General features: G+C 53.0%; 5 protein-coding genes across 5 annotated transcripts; 3 read left to right on the plus strand and 2 right to left on the minus strand.

Moving 5' to 3' along the window:
- Positions 1 to 199: 199 nt before the first annotated feature.
- DACRYDRAFT_90775 (PIN domain-like protein) lies at positions 200 to 1,867 on the plus strand (the record flags this gene model as incomplete). Its single annotated transcript, XM_040776974.1, has 10 exons — positions 200 to 322; positions 371 to 435; positions 488 to 590; positions 643 to 706; positions 754 to 863; positions 916 to 1,119; positions 1,183 to 1,452; positions 1,504 to 1,568; positions 1,618 to 1,768; positions 1,823 to 1,867. The coding sequence occupies 10 exons, from the start codon at positions 200 to 202 to the stop codon at positions 1,865 to 1,867; spliced, it is 1,200 nt and encodes a 399-aa protein (XP_040625567.1).
- A 237-nt stretch (positions 1,868 to 2,104) lies between these two features.
- Positions 2,105 to 3,383, plus strand: DACRYDRAFT_118479 (uncharacterized protein; the record flags this gene model as incomplete). Its single annotated transcript, XM_040770587.1, has 1 exon — positions 2,105 to 3,383. Exon 1 carries the CDS (start codon positions 2,151 to 2,153, stop codon positions 3,381 to 3,383), a length of 1,233 nt encoding a protein of 410 aa, XP_040625568.1. The 5' UTR covers positions 2,105 to 2,150.
- Positions 3,384 to 3,591: 208 nt separating this feature from the next.
- Positions 3,592 to 3,870, minus strand: DACRYDRAFT_57082 (uncharacterized protein; the record flags this gene model as incomplete). Its single annotated transcript, XM_040775413.1, has 2 exons — positions 3,592 to 3,687; positions 3,736 to 3,870. 2 exons carry the CDS (start codon positions 3,868 to 3,870, stop codon positions 3,592 to 3,594), a joined length of 231 nt encoding a protein of 76 aa, XP_040625569.1.
- Positions 3,871 to 4,062: 192 nt separating this feature from the next.
- On the plus strand, positions 4,063 to 6,407 carry DACRYDRAFT_110576 (uncharacterized protein; the record flags this gene model as incomplete). The annotated part of the gene is made up of 6 exons (XM_040769082.1): positions 4,063 to 4,153; positions 4,205 to 4,336; positions 4,391 to 5,350; positions 5,397 to 5,464; positions 5,515 to 5,956; positions 6,007 to 6,407. The coding sequence occupies 6 exons, from the start codon at positions 4,063 to 4,065 to the stop codon at positions 6,405 to 6,407; spliced, it is 2,094 nt and encodes a 697-aa protein (XP_040625570.1).
- A 2,252-nt stretch (positions 6,408 to 8,659) lies between these two features.
- On the minus strand, positions 8,660 to 10,019 carry DACRYDRAFT_83203 (kinase-like protein; the record flags this gene model as incomplete). Its single annotated transcript, XM_040776615.1, has 5 exons — positions 9,930 to 10,019; positions 9,404 to 9,879; positions 9,210 to 9,338; positions 8,902 to 9,155; positions 8,660 to 8,835 (listed from the first exon to the last, which is right to left on the minus strand). The coding sequence occupies exons 2-5, from the start codon at positions 9,532 to 9,534 to the stop codon at positions 8,660 to 8,662; spliced, it is 690 nt and encodes a 229-aa protein (XP_040625571.1). The 5' UTR covers positions 9,535 to 9,879; positions 9,930 to 10,019.
- Between the last annotated feature and the right edge of the window lie 6,909 nt (positions 10,020 to 16,928).

Consider the following 16,928-nt stretch of genomic DNA (forward strand, 5'->3'; position numbering starts at 1 on the left):
AACCGGTCTGTCCAGCATTGTTATGCCATCGTGAGCTAAGCCTCAATGATGATAAAGCCACAGTCGTGAAGCTTAAGCAGAAGGGCATTCAGGCGCGTGTCGCGTCGCGTCTGTGTCATTACATTTCGGTCAGGGTGCCCAGTCAGATTCACGTCTACTGGTTGCTCTCCTTCCATCATATCATATTATATCTGGGATCATGGGTATCAAAGGACTCACACAATTGTTATCTGAGCACGCGCCCAAGGCATTGCGAGATGTAGAGATGAAGACTCTTTTTGGACGAAAGGTCGCGGTCGACGCGTCGATGTCAATATACCAAGTAAGGGAGTCAACTGCCTGTCAACACGCTCGCTAACGCGCTTGGTAGTTCCTCATTGCAGTGCGACAGAAAGATGGAGAGATGTTGATGAATGACCAAGGAGAGACAACAAGGTATGTCTGGTTATGATTCGTCCCATCCTACCTATACCAACGTCGCGTCAAGCCACTTGATGGGTTTCTTCTACCGCACCATCCGGATGGTCGAGAATGGGATCAAGCCTGCTTACGTGTTTGATGGTCGACCTCCAGAGCTGAAGTCCGGTGTGGTCAGTCCTAGATTCTGTGCCGTGCTGGCTCAAGCCTAAGAAAGTGTAATAGCTGGCAAAACGGTTTGAGAGGAAGGAGGAGGCGAAAGAGGAGGGTGAAGAGGCTAAGGAGACAGGTACGCACTCCGTTCTATGTGTTGAATTTTATGTTCATTGTCTCTAGGAACCGTTGAGGACATCGCGCGGCTGGCGGGAAGAACCGTGAGGGTGACACGGGAACACAATGAGGAGTGCCAGAAGCTGCTTGCGCTCATGGGTATTCCGTGCGTTGTGGTGCGACAGTCCCCATCTCATGTGCTATGGAAGGTACTAATCTCATACATAGGCGCCTTCTGAGGCCGAGGCACAGTGTGCAGAGCTCGCCCGAGGGGGCAAAGTGTTCGCCGCCGGATCAGAAGATATGGACACGCTTACGTTCAATACGCCGATCCTTCTCCGGCACCTTACCTTCTCTGAGGCGAAGAAGATGCCCATCAGCGAGATCAGTCTGGAACTAGCACTAGAAGGGCTGGAAATGAACATGAGCAAGGTTTGCATATTCCGATGTTGCTGGCGTGACTGCTGGACAGTTTCAGCTGACGCGACATGACAGTTCATCGATCTCTGCATACTCCTGGGTTGTGATTACCTCGAACCTATCAAAGGTATTGGTCCGAAAAGTGCACTCAAGCTGGTGCGGGAACACGATAACATGGAAGAGATCCTGGAGACTCTGCGAGGAAAGATGGTGAAGAAGGAATCCAAGGGGGATGGTACGCCACCAAAGAAGCGTGGAGGCGTGCAGGTGCCAGATGATTGGCCGTGGGAGAAGGCGAAGGAGTTGTTCATCCACCCAGCCGTGACGCCCGCTGACGAGCTGACGGTAAGTGACTCGCATACGAGTCAACGGGAAGTGTCTGGTAACACTGGCCAGCTTGAATGGAAGGACCCGGATGTCGACGGTTTGATCGAGTTCCTCGTCCGGCAGAAGGGATTTAAGTATGTCCTTCCTCGCGTCAGTTTGTTCAATGTCTGACTCGCGTTCCAGTGAGGACCGCGTGCGAAAAGGCGCGGAAAAGTTGTCGAAGATGCTCAATTCTAAACAGCAGGGACGGCTGGACGGGTTTTTCAAGGCGATGCCGAAGAGCTCGCCTGACAAGAAGGAAGATGCCAAGGGTGGGAAGGGGCCGAAGCGGAAGGTGCGTTATCGTATCCACATCAAACCTGTCCGAGACTGAAACGGGCTGGGCCAGGCCGACGACAAGGCCGACGGGGCGAAGAAGAAATCCAAGAAGTAGGGAAGGCGGAAGTGCATATGTCTCGTGAGCAGCATTATCATGTCTCGGTATATTTGCCGTTCTGTATTATCTACATTATTCATGCATTTCACATCCCGGCACAATACAGTCATGTCTCGGTGACGAGCCAGTCGCGGACACTTTGATGTCGGCCGTTGCGACGTCCAAGACAACACCATCCGGCACTTCGTACTGCGAATATAAGAACACACCAATTGATATTCATTGCTTAGATGTACGTGGCCACTGGCACTTCGAAAACTTCCTACGCCAAACCAGCAACATGACACGAGAGTTCGTGACGGCCTTCGCAACCTTCCTCGCGACCCCGATCCACTCCCTCCCAAGCGAGATCCTGTTGGACATCTTCGACCTAGCGATCGATGAAATCTGGACACGCAACACAAAAGAAGGGCACGACTGCGCCTTCAAGCTGTCGCACGTCTGCCACCGATGGAGAAACATCATGCTGAACTACAGTGTGATGTGGCACAGGATCTATATCGGGGACGGGCATGGGCAGAGAAGCCGGACGCTCGAGTGTTTCCGACGTATCAAGAATAACCGACACTTCGAACTGAACGCCTCCCCCTGCTCCCCCTACGTGGTAGTCGACGAAGATGCCTCGGGGCCGGCGCTCGATATCGATATCAACTGCGGGGATAGTAACAAGTACTGTGCCGGGGCAGTGCTGTGTAAGAATCTGCACCGGGTGCGCAAGCTCCGCATCACCGCATCCGCAGAGCCAATGCGAGTCATGTCCCGATACTGCAAGGAGCCCGCGCCCCTACTCGAAGAGCTGACGATCGTGCCTCATGGGGGATCGGTACGGTGGGCGACGTATATCACCGGCGTGGACATGGACGAGATGTTCAAGAAGAAGTCGCCGCGGTTACGCAAGGTGGACGTGACGCTGGTGCATTTGCGCTGGCCGAGTCCGCTGCTCAAGGACCTTCGCGTGCTCATCGTTCGCTACGCGCCGTTCGGCGACTGGCCACAATTGTACGACCTGCTTGATTCGCTGTGCGCCAGTCCCGAACTGGAAGAGCTCCATCTTCTCTGTCCGCCTGGTGCGCTGCACAGCTCCTATCCCGAGATTGGGCCAGCGCAAGATCTCTTCCGCGACCTAGTGTCCGATCCAATACGGGCCGACAATACCAGAGTGATCCTCAAGAAACTCAAGATGGTTGCTTTGGAGAACGCGTTCCTCGAGACGATCCCGATGTTGCTACCCTTCTTAGATGTTCCAAACGGGGTAGAGTTGAAGTTAATCGCAGACGACGACCAGTCGAACCTCAGGCTAGGGCCCCTCCCCAAATGCGACTTCTTGGACAGGGCGGTGGCGCTTCGGATTACAGGACTCGGGTTTGAGAGCAGGCGGGCATCAGCGCGCTTGGCGGCACTGATTGACGCCATGCCCAAGTTGACACTCCTAAAGTTGCATGCCGGTGCCGGTCAGGAGCTTGTGCAGCATTATATCAGAGAACTGGAGGATACGACAAACTGGGCGAATTGAGGATGGTCTGCAGCACGATGGGATCAACATTGTACGTTAATGCAAGATGTATTGGTATCGTACTGAATGAATATAAATGCATCTCATCAACTCCTCCGGGCTCCGCTCCGATGTGCGACACTCATCATCAATTGGACTTCTTCTTTCCCTTCGCATCCTCTGGCCTTGATAAGGTTGAGTTCACACTCTCACAGAAAGCGAACCATGCTTACGAAACCTCATTCCTCACGATCGTAAGCTTCGAGTTCCCAGCTGCACCGACAATCTGTTTCTCTATTGAGCGGTTGATTTTGGAGGAAAGAGACTACGCAAATATCAGCATCAACCTGAGAAAACAACCATGTTAACGCACCTTTTTGAGCTGGTCGTGTTTGACTGCATCTTTCTTCTTGGGTGCAATCACTCGCTTTCCTTTCTTTGTATGGGATGCGTCTGGTTTGCGAGATACCGCCTTCTTTTGCATGCCCTTTGACTGATTTTGCACCATGATGTAAATGTATAGAGTTCAAGTTGCAGTCAGGATGAGTCGGTGGATGCTCGGGAAGAACAAGAAAAGTTTTCGCCACTTTTCAACAAGTCCCTGAAAAGAATCGCAACAACGGTTAAACGCCGACGATTTCCTCACTCACACCACCATGAGGCCAGCGGCTATTTTGCAATAGACAACGCTAACACTCAAATGCCCTCAGTGTTGGGTAAAAGGAAAAGGGGATCAGTCCAGTTTGATCGTGGTGGCAGTCGACCTGTTGCTGCTGGTGTTGGAAAGCAGGGTACGTTAACGCCGACGCCGCTCTGCTCGGCCAGTGCTCATCAATTCCTAGATGCTAGCAAGGCCATTGTTAGGGCAGTGGAAGAACAGCTTGATTTGGAAAGGGCTATGAAGCTGAGAGAGATCAAAGCGACCGAGGCTAGGATAGCTTGGGCGCAGACTGTAGTCGAGGGCATTGAACAAGGTGCGCGCATTGATTGTCTTCAGCTGGTGGTAGTCGCTGAATGAGCATCTGTAGGCGCCGGATCGTCCTTCTCTGACGGCAGTAGGGTGAAAGCAGCTGCTCTTCTCTCCTACTGGTCTATTGGGTCAGCTTACTACACATGGACGCGCCCTCGGGCTCCCAACCACGCTCCAGTCAGCACCAACCTTCCAGGCGTGCCTTTGCTACCTCCTCCACCGCCTGTCGACTTCCCCCTACTCTCTCCTGACCTGCGCGCCTCTGTCCAGTCCATCATATCAAAAGGTCACAAACCTCTATTAGTCAAGTACGTCCTCGACACTTGTTCCGAGTTCGTGCTGCTCGTCCTCGCGTGCCCTGTTTGCAAGCGGGCGGATCTCTCCACCGTCCAGGGGTTCTATAACCATTGCCGCCTCGCCCATCAGCTTACGTACGCAGGCCACTCAGAGTGCATCGAAGCTTCCGGACAACGCGTGACGAAGGAGGATATCCTCAGTGTGGGGCTGGACGATGTAGAGATTAAGGGGACCGGCATCCCCAGCATACAGAGACTCTTCCAGCGTGCAGTGGGGATGCAGCCCTCTGCCCCTGCGCCTGTGCCACAGGCGCTCGACCAGATCGTGCAAGCACACACCCCACTATCGCCTTCTCCTGCAGCGGTGGACACCGACCTAAACAAGACTCTCGGATTGCACGACGAGACGCCCGCGCTGGCTCAGTTCTTGGGCACGACGGCGCGGCGAAGGCAGATCAAGGTGTTCGATACTGGTGAGGAGATCGACGTGGTCACTGAGCTCCCGGAACCACGTCGCTTCAGGTGGCTGTATCGCCCGCGGGGCGTACCACCTGAGGAGGAAATGCTGGACACAGCTATTCCCCATAGAGTCGACAACCCTCCGCCTTCAACGATACCCCAAGCACCGATACCCACTGTCACGAACCCACATGAGAAACAATCCCGCTTTCATATCTCTCGCCGGATTATCATTATCGATCGCAGCCGATTTATACCCCTATGTGCGTTGCTATTCCGCACTCAGGGAGTAAAGCTAACCCCAGGCAGCCCGTCGTCATGGTAACGTAGACGGCTCCACACACGAATGGTCTCTAAGCATCATCGCACCTTCCTATGTACGAAACCTGTTTCCCGTCGATATAACGTTCCTTATGATTTTCCGCAGATGCCACACCTCTCTACCTTCCTCCAAGAAGCGCACATCACTGTCCCCTCGAACCCTCAAACCCACACATTCAGCGACGCTCCCTACACAGCGCATGGGAAATCATCTGCCCCCTTCCTGGCCCAGGTTCGGCTCACCTGGGCCGGAACGCAGAATAAAGACACTAACACAACGCACTGGGTTGAACTGGATTCCGCCAAATCCGGCGCTTGGGTGTTGGGAGAACAGCAAGTACTCGATATCAAGCTAGATAAGGAGACGGTGTTTTTGCCTGTGAGGGAAGACACGGAGAGAGAAAAACAGAGGGAGGCGGAGGAACGCGCCGAAGCAGCAGCAGCAGCAGCTGCGGTCGCTGCGGCCGCCGCCGTACTAGACAAGCCCAAGTTGCTGGTCCAGAAAACGCTGGAGAGTCTCTTGCCGAGCTTCCCCTTGACGATGTCTGGTGAGTCTCATCCCAGTTCTTTCTAATTTCGTTTGTCTGATATTTGGCAGATGTGAAAGGCAAGAAGGCTCCTCTAGTACCATATACAGTTACCACTACACGACGCAAATTTCGAACCTTTACGATTGGGCGGCAGAGAGCGATCGAGTGGCAGCGTGCTCGCTGTCTTCGTTTAGCCGCGCAGCAAGATTTACTAAACAATTCCGAATTCGAAGCCCGCGCTTCCCTCACCACCGGATTCGTCCTGCAGTGGCTACGAGATCGAGCGGGCTTCCGCCGTATGCCTATTCCAGACCCTTCAAAAGCCAAACCAAACGCGAATGGACGTGTCAATGCCATCAACGGCAAACGAGCAAACACCAAAATACAAGAATTTTCATTTCCGAGCATAGGGTTCATAGGTGGACAGTCGGGTTCTAGCATACGACCTACGGTTCAGGGCATAGGATGAATAGACTAGATGATAAACGTTTAATTGCATAGACCGTGAGAGACTTGTTAATGCATTATCCCCGCCCGGCAGGGGATCCGTCCAAACACATGAGACGTCCAGCGCTCATACCTGAATGGGGGTCAAAACCGGGACAAACCCAAGCATATCCATGTCTTCATTGTCGTATACAATTATCGTGTCCACAGGTTGTCGTCGGTGAAAAACGGACTTAATGGCACGACGGATCTTGAGGACAGTGCTAGACCTCTGACTCTTCACTGGGGGAGGAATCGGGGAAGTGGGTGGAGAATCCAACGGCTCCGGTGACAGTGGCGGGACAGACGGAGGCGGGGACGTAGGTCGCGTGGGTGACATGGTCTTGCGAGGCAGTGTGAAGAAGCTCATAACGCTCGTAGAACGCGTGGGATTTTCATCCAAGGCTTGGGACTTGTTCTGCTTGTGTCTCAATAGCTTGGATCGTGGGCGGCGTGGTCCAGATGCAGAGGCAGATGTGGTAACCTGACCGGGAAGACAATCGACAGATTGGAATCCTTTGCCCACACCACGGACATTGCTAGTGCCCGATTCGATATCCTTGCCGTGTTCCACAACAGTAGACGTGGACAATAGGAGGCCGTCATCGTAAGTATGCCCAGCGTCGCTGGCTGACTGCATCGCCTGTCCTGAAAGGCCTGGCGCAGACGCTGGTGTCGGAGATCGGGTAAAAGACCCCGCTGTATGCAGGCTCGATGGACCGAGTTGGGTGGGGGGAGAACCCTCGCTCGCCGGGCATGATAACGTTCCGGTATTCAAAGCTGCGGAGTCGAGTTGGCCAGAAGGGATCAGTTCTGCGTAGGCATAATTCTCAGCACACAGAACACCAAGTATAAGCAAGCGCGTACCTTCACTGAAGTGCGATTTCAGGTCGCACATAATACTATTTCTGTAGCCATTGGAATTTCCAACTCGAGGTGAGCGTACGTCGAAAGCTTCTGTGGTTGGGCTGACAAGCAAGTCTCCTGCAGTGCCAAAGGGGGGCAGGACGGAGGCGGCATTGCTGGACGTAGGGGCTGTCTCTGTTGAGGCGATTGGCGCCACTCGCAACGACAACTGTGGGCGAAGCTGCACATTATTCAAAGGTGGGAGATCGAACAACTCGCGCAGGGCGGGTCGAGTCGTTTTCTTGGCTCCGGCCGAACGTTTAGGAGCGGGCAACCGTGGAATATGAGACATTCCATTGTCTGAGTACATGGCTTTCGTATCCTCGACAACCTTATCGAGAGACTTGAGCCAAGACATCGTGCGGTCTTCCCTGAAACTCGGGTCAGTCATTCTGTGGCGGGTATCAGGGGGACATACGCACTTTGTTTCGATCGAGAGGTTCTCTTTCACCCCAGTACGCAGCATATCTTCCGTCATGGATCGCTTGTGAGGTGTGATAGTAGCCTGCGGCATGCCCCAGTCGACCGAAGTGGTCTGCGATCGAGCGAGAGCGTTGGATATCCTTTCGCTCGCCTTGCGTCCAACAGCTGCAGGAGGGAGGGCGGTAATCTGGCTCAATTTGGCCGTCGGCTTCGATATAAACCCGTCTTTAGGGGCAAGGGAGATCCTGTTTCTGACTGGTTCTTCTGCCGTTTCTGGATTAGGGGCGGGGGGTTCCTCGATAGACGGGACCAGGCGAGGACGGATGACTGTTTCTGTGACTCAGCCCAGGAACGATGACACTGCAGACCTGCACTCACCAGCTTCGTTTACCTTCGACTCGGGGCGATCCCTAGACCTGACGGGCAAAGGCGGGGGAGGCAAAGGATCAGTAGGCATCTTCCTGATCTCCCTCTTGGCAAGAACGACATTCTCGACGAGCTTCTGCTTTTCCTTCTTCAGCTTAAAGTCGGAGCGGGGCACAAGCCCCCGGTTCTCGAACAGCGGTTTCCTTACACCTTGGGCACGGGGAACGAGCGCAGCCCGGTTCTCCTTCCCTGCTCTGGTCCTGGAAGGGGACAGAGGTGCGACCTTCCGACTCCCAGAGGGAGGGGACGACCCTGCTCGCACTTTGGCCGCTTCCTCAGCTCGCCGGGGCGTGGGCGTCGCGGGGGGATGATCCCGGAAAACGGGGATTCGGGAACGCATCTTCGACGGTGTAGGGATTGTACCTTTGACCTCGACGTGCACGCTGCGCAGACTGGCATTCCGTTCCCGTGTGGAGACGTGCAGGAGGTCCTGGTCCACAGGCGGCGTGTCTTGCGGGAGGACATCCAAGCTCTTGGACACTATGGACGCGCTTTCAGCCTGGGCGAACATCGCACTGGTAGACTGGTAGCAAACCGGGACTCACGAGCAACAGGCTTCTCATTACTCGAGAAGTACGCATCCCGCAAGCACTGATCAGCAAACGGCCTCTCCTCCGGGCGAGGGCACATCATCCCCCGCAACAGTTTCTCCAGACCTATGCCCAACACCTGTCAGCCCCATCCCAAGCCTTGCTTCAACCAAAACTCCGAGGAAAACGCACCTGCAGACATCCGCCACTCCCCAACCCATTCCCCCCGATTCGTCCGATCCCAATACGTCTTGAGCCCTTCAGCAGTGCTCATATCCGGGTCGGCTTTCTGTTCCTCCTCGTGCGAGTAAGGGGAGGCAGGATCCGCAGGCGCAGGGGTGGACTCGAACGGCGTACGCCCGACAAGAACTTCGAAGAAAGTCACTCCTAGCGACCAGATATCTGACAGACGGGTATCGTGTGCCTTCCCACGGGCTCGTTCGGGACTGTAGCGCAAGCTCATGAGCGGATTTCCTTGCAGTGGAGGGAAGGGGACGTACCTGAGGTACTCGGGCGTCCCGTACGCGAGCTGGGAAAGGAACCTCCCTTCTTCAGGCGGATGATGTTGCGCAAACCCAAAGTCTATGAGCACAGGCTCGTCCCTCTCCGAGAGCATGATATTCGCTGGTCTGCGCAAGTCAGCTTCTACCCACCATGTCTGGAACGACTCCCGCTTTAGTAAGGGGGAACTCACTTGATATCATTATGCACCACCCCTCTCTCATGTAACCACCCTACCGCCTGCAGGACGACGGCAAACCACCGACTCGCCTTATCCTCCCTAACACAGACCGGCATCTGCCGGCGCAGGCGGGGCATAAGCATACATCCCCCTTGGGGATGTTCTATAAACGCGATGGGATCCAGGATAGCTGGATGTCTCTGCCCTGCTAGGGAAGGATCTGGGGGATGAGTGCCCGTGCTTCGACTTGGAGCGATATGCGAGAGCTCCCAGAGGGTGTCTCCCCCAACTGGGTGGGCCTGCTGGGATGAAGGAAGGTGAAAGCGCAGGATCTGGTATTCTTTCCACAGTGCCCAGAGACGGATCTCGGCCGTCTTGGGTTCGGTGGAGAAGTGGACGAGCTTGGCGGCGTAGACTTGGGGTGTGCTACGGGAGGAGGTGGACGGGAGATGCAGAGTGTGCACTGAGCCCCAGTTACCGTACCCCAGCTAGGAGGGGTCAGCTTGCGCGAGAAAGGGCATAGAAGGGAAACACTTTCCTCCTCCCCTAGGCGTACGCGAGCCCATTCCTCTGTCGTCCACCTTCCCGCACCAGGGATGCGAGCCAGCAGCCCGCTTCTCAACAACGGCACTCCCTGGCCGGGAATCCAGCGTTTCTTCTCCTGCTTGGCCGAGGTATGCGAGTTGTTCGGACTGATATCCGGGCTGCGATCAACATTGGGGCTGGGGTTGGAGTGGGGATCCGAGTTGGAGTTCGGGTTGGGCAAAGGTGGAGGCACGGGTTTGCCTGACGGGGTACGGATACGCGGTCTTCCTCCAGCAGAACGAAGTGCGTTCGGGGTTATAGCCTGAGTCTGCACAGGAGCAGGAGTACAAGGGAAAGCCGCCAAAGTCGGGGACGCCGGCGAAGCTGGAGAAACAGGACTCCCCGCTTTTCTTCTATAGGCGTCCTTTATCCTCTCCGCCTCGCTTTTCCCTCCTTTGCCCTTGCCCTTGCCTGTCCGGGGAAGGTCCACCCTCTCGCTCTGACTGCGCGTCAGTTCCCGAGCCTGGGCAGCTTTGGCACGCTCCACAACTGCCGCCACCCTCTCTCTATGCAGAGCGATCCTCGCTTTCCTACCAAAGGTGCCCCCCGTGCCCTCGGAGGCGTCGGTAATCGGAGAACTGCCCAGTTCTGGTCCGTGCGGGGAGGGAGAGCGCGAGAGCTTGGAAGGCGTGCTAGGGATCGGGTCGAGCATGTGTTCCACGAGTCGATTGAGATGGGAGACCGAGAGCTGACTTACTGGTCTGCTAGGTAGCTCTTCTTGCATATTCTGTTGCTGATGAGCGCGAAGAGGCCAACCGCTGCTCGTCGACCTCGAGAGTGACGACAGTGGGCGAAGGGGTTCATCTTGTTGCGCGAGGTGGGAGTGGGACTGCGAGCGCGTGTGAGGTTGTGAGACGCGGCGTTCTCGTTTCTGAGAACGGGAGAGAGAGGCGCGTCTTGCCCTTTGTGAGAGGTGGGCTACGCTGACTGGGATGAGGGAGGCGTTGCTCGGTGTTGTTGAGGGTGAGAGTGTGAGGTGGGGTGTTGGTGGGAGAGGGAGAAGGGAGACTGTGCTGCCTGAGAGAGGGAGACGTGGTCGTGGATGTGTGAGAAGTGTGAGCGTGTCGAGTGTTGAAGTCATTGTAAAAGTCGTGCAAGAAGTAATTGAACAAGAGCAAGAATGCCAAAAGAGTCAAAGATGATCGTCAAGAGTGTACCAAGTGAAATATTCCGAGTCCAAGGTGAATTTGTCCGAGACAGACAGATGTTGAAGTACGGTGAATCAACCAAGAGATAAAGAGACGTTGAAAGGACAAGGTTAAGAGAGTAATTTCCACCCAAAAGAGAGTAAGGCACGCACTCGACGCGCTCTTTTCAGTCGTCACATCACAGCCTCTGACGCGACGCGTTCATGTCTCGTGCAACAAGAAGATGTAAGAATTTCGGGAAGATGTAAGAAGTTATTCGGCTAGGGTGCACCACATGCGACCCTCGCGCATCTTCTTTTCCTCCGCTCATTATCTCCGTTCCATTCCTCCCTTTTTCTCCCTTGATCACCGTCCTTGCGTCCCTCCCTCCACCACTGTCATGTCTGCCCTATTCTAGTCACTTCCAAAAGTCTTCGTGAATGGATGGGTGCAGTGTGAATCTACACGGATTCCTGTGCGCTTCCTGCTTCATAGGAGCAGCATGGAACGCGCACTTCTCCACATGCCCGCCTTGCCTTCATTCATCACCGAGCAACACAGACCAGCGCAGAACAGCAGCATCCAATGCCTCGTGTACTGCACGTCTGCACTATTGTATGCCCTGTTCTCCGTTCTCTGCGTTCTCATGCTTCCCATCTCCATCTCCCCCTGTGGCTGGCCGTCTGCCTACTCGCTCAGCTGTCAACATCTCCAGACTGGACATCTCTCCGCAGCGTCTTGCAGACAATGTACACAGTTTGACGTTCTTGCCCTGTTGCCTGCTCACTGCTGTGACATGCCCACTTTTCCCCCATTTCTTGTTCCACTGCACTAGCAGCTCGAGGCAAGAATGTACTATCCAGTAACACGTCGTGGCCACTTGTCATCATTTGACATTGGGGTTTACTGTCATGTCTGCTGGATCTTATGGTCCCACCTGCCGTTCTGGTACTGTCCTCCCCTTGTCTCTGACCTAGATCTTGGGATGGTAGATCAAATGACATTCTTTTGCATTTGCCTTCCCTGATGAAGGAGAGCATCAATCGACAGGTTAGGTCTAACAGTCTGCTGGATACTCGCAACCAGGACACACTCAATCACTGGCAACAATGTCACGCAGACCGTCATCGTTCAGCAGCATGGATAGGACTCATGTGCGAACTTTTGTCGCTCTAAGGGAATATCAACGTTGCTGCTGAACTAAGCCCGTCTCTTCCGTCCCCTCTCATCTCCATACTATCCTCATCTGGTGCTTCTCCAGCAAGAGGGTATCATCCAGCAGCGATCTCTTGCACCATATGATGTTGTTGACTATATAGGGCAGTATTTGGGTGCTGCTCGATCATACACTCACTCACACCCATCTCCTGCCTACTGTCCTCTTCCCGCAAGTCCTTGCTTCTACTCGTCTGGCGCACCTTTTACCGAGGGCATATCATCCAGCAGGATACAGCTTGCTCCGTATCATGTTTTGAGAGCTGCTCGATCTTACGCTCTTGTCATCTTCTCACATCTCGCTTCTTCTCATCTGGCGCATAGCATACCGAGCGGGGATATCATCCAGCAGCGGCCGACTTGCTGTTGTGGACTGCAACGGTTGGTCAATGACACCACCACGTGACTGTCGCCGGACCACCCCTTCTCGCTGCTCTACCACCACTACCTACTGTGCGTTGTCAATGACGCCTCATACTGTAGATGTATATCACTACTGCACCTGCTACCCGATCTCGGACTCTCACCAAGCTTGCTTCCACCCCTGGACCCCACCGTTTCAGGGACCAGGAGCTGAAATTCGCTCGGTTCAATTCCAATTTACAAGGAACACAAACACCACGTTTCATAGGGTCCTTTTCTAAGGGCAGAGCAGGCAGGTGCATGCATCCTGTACTGACCCGATCAGATAGCCTACACTGACCAGTGTAGGCTATTCTTGACCTCATACTCTCGCCTCCCCCGTAGTTAGAGTAGTTCATATTGACAATCGAGCTCCGTTTAACTGGTCTAAAATACACTCGGTGTAGCCTAGAGGTATTTCCTCCGATGCCCCATTTTCGGAAACAAAATACCTGTTATGCCCCTCCGGATGCATTTTCCCCAAATGCCCCATCTTCTTCAAGGGATCACCATGTTAGAGCAAATTAAGAATTAACTCTGGTCAAGCAGAGGCCAGGACGCCTAGGTGACCCATTTTCCCCTTTGGGGTTTTCAACACAGCTACTAAGCTACTAATGCTGTGATCCCCTGAAGAAGAGGGCATTGGGGTAAAATGCATCTGGGGGGGCATAACAGGTATTTTGTTTCCAAAAAATGGGGCATTGGAGGAAATACCTTGTGTAGCCCAGGACAGGGTTCTTTGGCACAGCTCATTGCAGAACCCTTCAACCATCAGCTTCTCCATTCATTGCACTGTTTTTGCCCCACCTTCTGGGCAATGGACACCATTTTTTTCCCATTGAGAGGAAAATACTGCCCCACTCTTTGCCCTGCTTTCTGCCAGCCTTTGTATCTTGACACTCAGCCTCATCCCACTATGAGTATCTGCTCTCAGAGCACCCAGAGCACCTTCTCACTGCCCAACTCCATTCACTGCCTCCTGCTGAATGTCTCACCATCATGAGACTCATTCAGTCTCTGGGGGCAGTGGACTCACCATCTGCAGAGATCAGGTATGTATTGCATGGCAGTCAGCAAACCAACATCACTCACAGTTCCTTGCCCATAATCCCTTCAGCTCTCCTACCCCTCCTCCCCTCCCCTTCCCACTAGCCCAGGTGTCCCCTTCTCTCGATTTGACCTGCTTGTCCCAGCCTTTGCCTGTCCTGCCAGATCAGCTTGTCAATACAGAGGATATACTGGGCTCCACACTCACCTTGCTGCCACTGTCTTTGCAGCCCAAAGTTGGTTGGCCAATGGACTATGACAGTGATGTGGATGACAAAGCGCAACTGCCCTTGAGGAAGCACTGAACAACCCCACCTCTGGTGGGGTGTGTCAGGCCAGTATTCCCATGGTTATTTTCAGGCCCTTAGAGACCATTGCATGGCACTACAGACCCTCACTATGCAGACAACACACCCCAGCAATGAGTCTTGACCCCCCGGATATTTGGCATGATGACTGTGAGGTTTCCCATGCAACAGGACGACCCAGATATTTGGCATGATGACTGTAGGTTTCCTCCACAACGGGGTTGACCCACATGGATATTCGGCATGCCAATGCCTGCCTAGGAGAGGTATCCAGAGGCCAGTTTAGTATAGAGTACAGTTTATAGTAGCTAGTATAAGTAGTTCCTAGAAACTCCTGTACCTAGCTTATATTCTGCCCCATTTCTGACAGAGTTATATGGATCTGATTATTCATATATTGGCAGACTTGATTTGACTTAGTGGATTTTACTTGACTTATTGTGACTGGACTGGACAGACACCAAGCTCCAATTATTGTGTACTGACCTTTGATAGCTCAGCTACAGGCTGACTCCCACACTCCCACCAACATTCCCCCTCTCTCCCCTCATTCCCTAGCAAGTTCTTGCTCACCACCCATCAGACCAATATTGTCAGGGTAACACCTGCAAATACTACCACTAGGCCAAAAGAGCCTCAATATCACGGTTAAGTGATATTGGTTGCAGGTTGCTATATATGCTGTACTGGGTGTACCCTGACATCACCCCCCCTTTTAGAGTGATCACCCTGATCACTACCATGTGATCACAGTCTGTTGGGCCTCACCTGTATCCCAGCGACCCTAGCACAGCCACATAGCATTGCCCCCAGGTCTGGGTGACAAGTCCAGACCTGCAAGCCAGAGGTTCAATCGGGCCCTAGCACAGCCACTAAGTACATTTGCGCAGAAATGCAGATAGTGGATGACTGTGAGGGCACTAGGTCTAGCAAGGTCACCACACACTAATCCCAAACAATAGATGAAGTGCTGGAGGATCTACTGTGGTTGAAAGTGGCTCTAACCAGCAGTACTAGTCAATATCCATGTCACCAGGGCCAGCTGGATTATTGGGGGGGTCCCAGGGGTGTTATAAGTTGGTTATAGATAGCTGAAAAGTGTCACAAGAGTTGTGGAGTCAAGGCAGGTTTCTGAGAGCAGGGTGTTCTGGCATGTGTAGAAAGGGGTTCAAGATGATGAGATGACTTAGAAACTGCTTTTAGACTAAGGAGTTTCCTCAGAGATCTAATCTGAGGGATACAGTGTCACTGTACTACTGTTTATATACCTTGTAGGTGTTCACCAGAAGCCCAGGAGTCAGGTAAATTCTGGGGACTCCTACAAGTGTCAGATAGACGTCCTAGCAATACCCCTAGGCCTCCCAAACCTTTCCAATAAATTGTGGAGACTCCTACAAGTGTCATCTTGCATCTCACTACACCCAGTAGGGGCCTTTAGCACTGCTATGTCTCACCCCAAGTGTCTGGACACAGCAGTCTTGTGGTGTCCTCTGCACAATGTCTTGTATGGCCACTGCCATCATCCTAAGGCAGTTACCAGCACAGGAAGTTCCAGGGGCCTGTTGTTTCATTGCTCCTAAGGCAAAATGGGTGGCCAGGGGTGGTAACAGGCAGTGCCCTGACAATGACATCCCATAGCATCTGCAAGCCCCTCACATATGCCTAAAATGCTGCTCATGCCAGGCTTTGTGAAGCCTGATTTGGAACTCCAATGGTCTCCCAGCCTGCCCCAGGGTCCATGTAGATTGCTTGCCTGCATGAGGGGGTTGACCTGCAAAAACTTTGGGCCTCATAAAACCCACACAGACCCTTTCCTGCAAGTTCTCAGGCTGCGCCACAAAGACACAAGACATGCTGAGACAGCATTTGCACCCTGCAGAAGCACAAGACACCCTTCCTGCACGTGATCATCATAGATTTTAGGACACTCTGTGACCAGTTGGTGTGCATCCTGTGGGAGAGGGGGGTCAGCTAACTGTGTGATTTTGACCCCCTGACATTGCTTCCATTCTAGGTATCTAGGTATTTTGGGGCTGTGGGATGTCATCCAGTGCTGACTGGGTTTGAACTAGTGACTTTTTGGTAACCATGATATTATGTCAGGGTAACACCTGTGAATACTACCACTAGGCCAAAAGAGCTTCAATATCATGGTTAAGTGATATTGGTCCCAGGTTGCTATATATGCTGTACTGGGTGTACCCTGACAGATATTTTGGACACCTTTTGGGTTGGATCAGTGCAAGGTTGCATCTACCATCCATAAGCATGAATTGACTGATGAAGAAACAAAGGTTCATCACTACCTCCTGGTAAGGGTTTCATGCATTCTACCTCCAGCATGTTCTGACCTCGGACTCTGTGACTGTGTAGGGTGAGATCAGAAAAGAGATGCAGTCCATTATGGGCTACTCTGCTCACAGCCACAAAAATCAGAAAAATCATCAGAATTGAACCCAAATAAAGAAAAACCATGGATTTGAGCAAAATTAGATGCTGAGGACCCTTGTCCAGCAACAACCACATCTGGTGGCCTTTTGCAGACAGCTGGGACCCCTAACACTGCAGCTGTCTGCAAATGTCCACCATAAGAGTAATTTCCTCCAATGCCCCCTCTGTGGAGACAAAGTTCCTACAATGCCCCTCCAGAGGCAATTGTCCTAAATGCCCCTCTTCTCTTCACATGTGCTGTGTATTTGCATGTCATCATTGTGGCAGTGAGAAAGAAACTCATAGTTAAATAGTTCAGGGGTCCCACAAGTATTGGGTGTTATAGTATGGAAAAGATTGCATAATGAAAGAGCAAAATCTATCTCAGTCATTTTGATACATTGCTGTTATTATAACCCTCAA

The sequence above is a fragment of the Dacryopinax primogenitus genome (assembly GCF_000292625.1).
Source record: "Dacryopinax primogenitus strain DJM-731 SS1 chromosome Unknown DACRYscaffold_18, whole genome shotgun sequence".
NCBI classification, from domain to species: domain Eukaryota; kingdom Fungi; phylum Basidiomycota; class Dacrymycetes; order Dacrymycetales; family Dacrymycetaceae; genus Dacryopinax; species Dacryopinax primogenitus.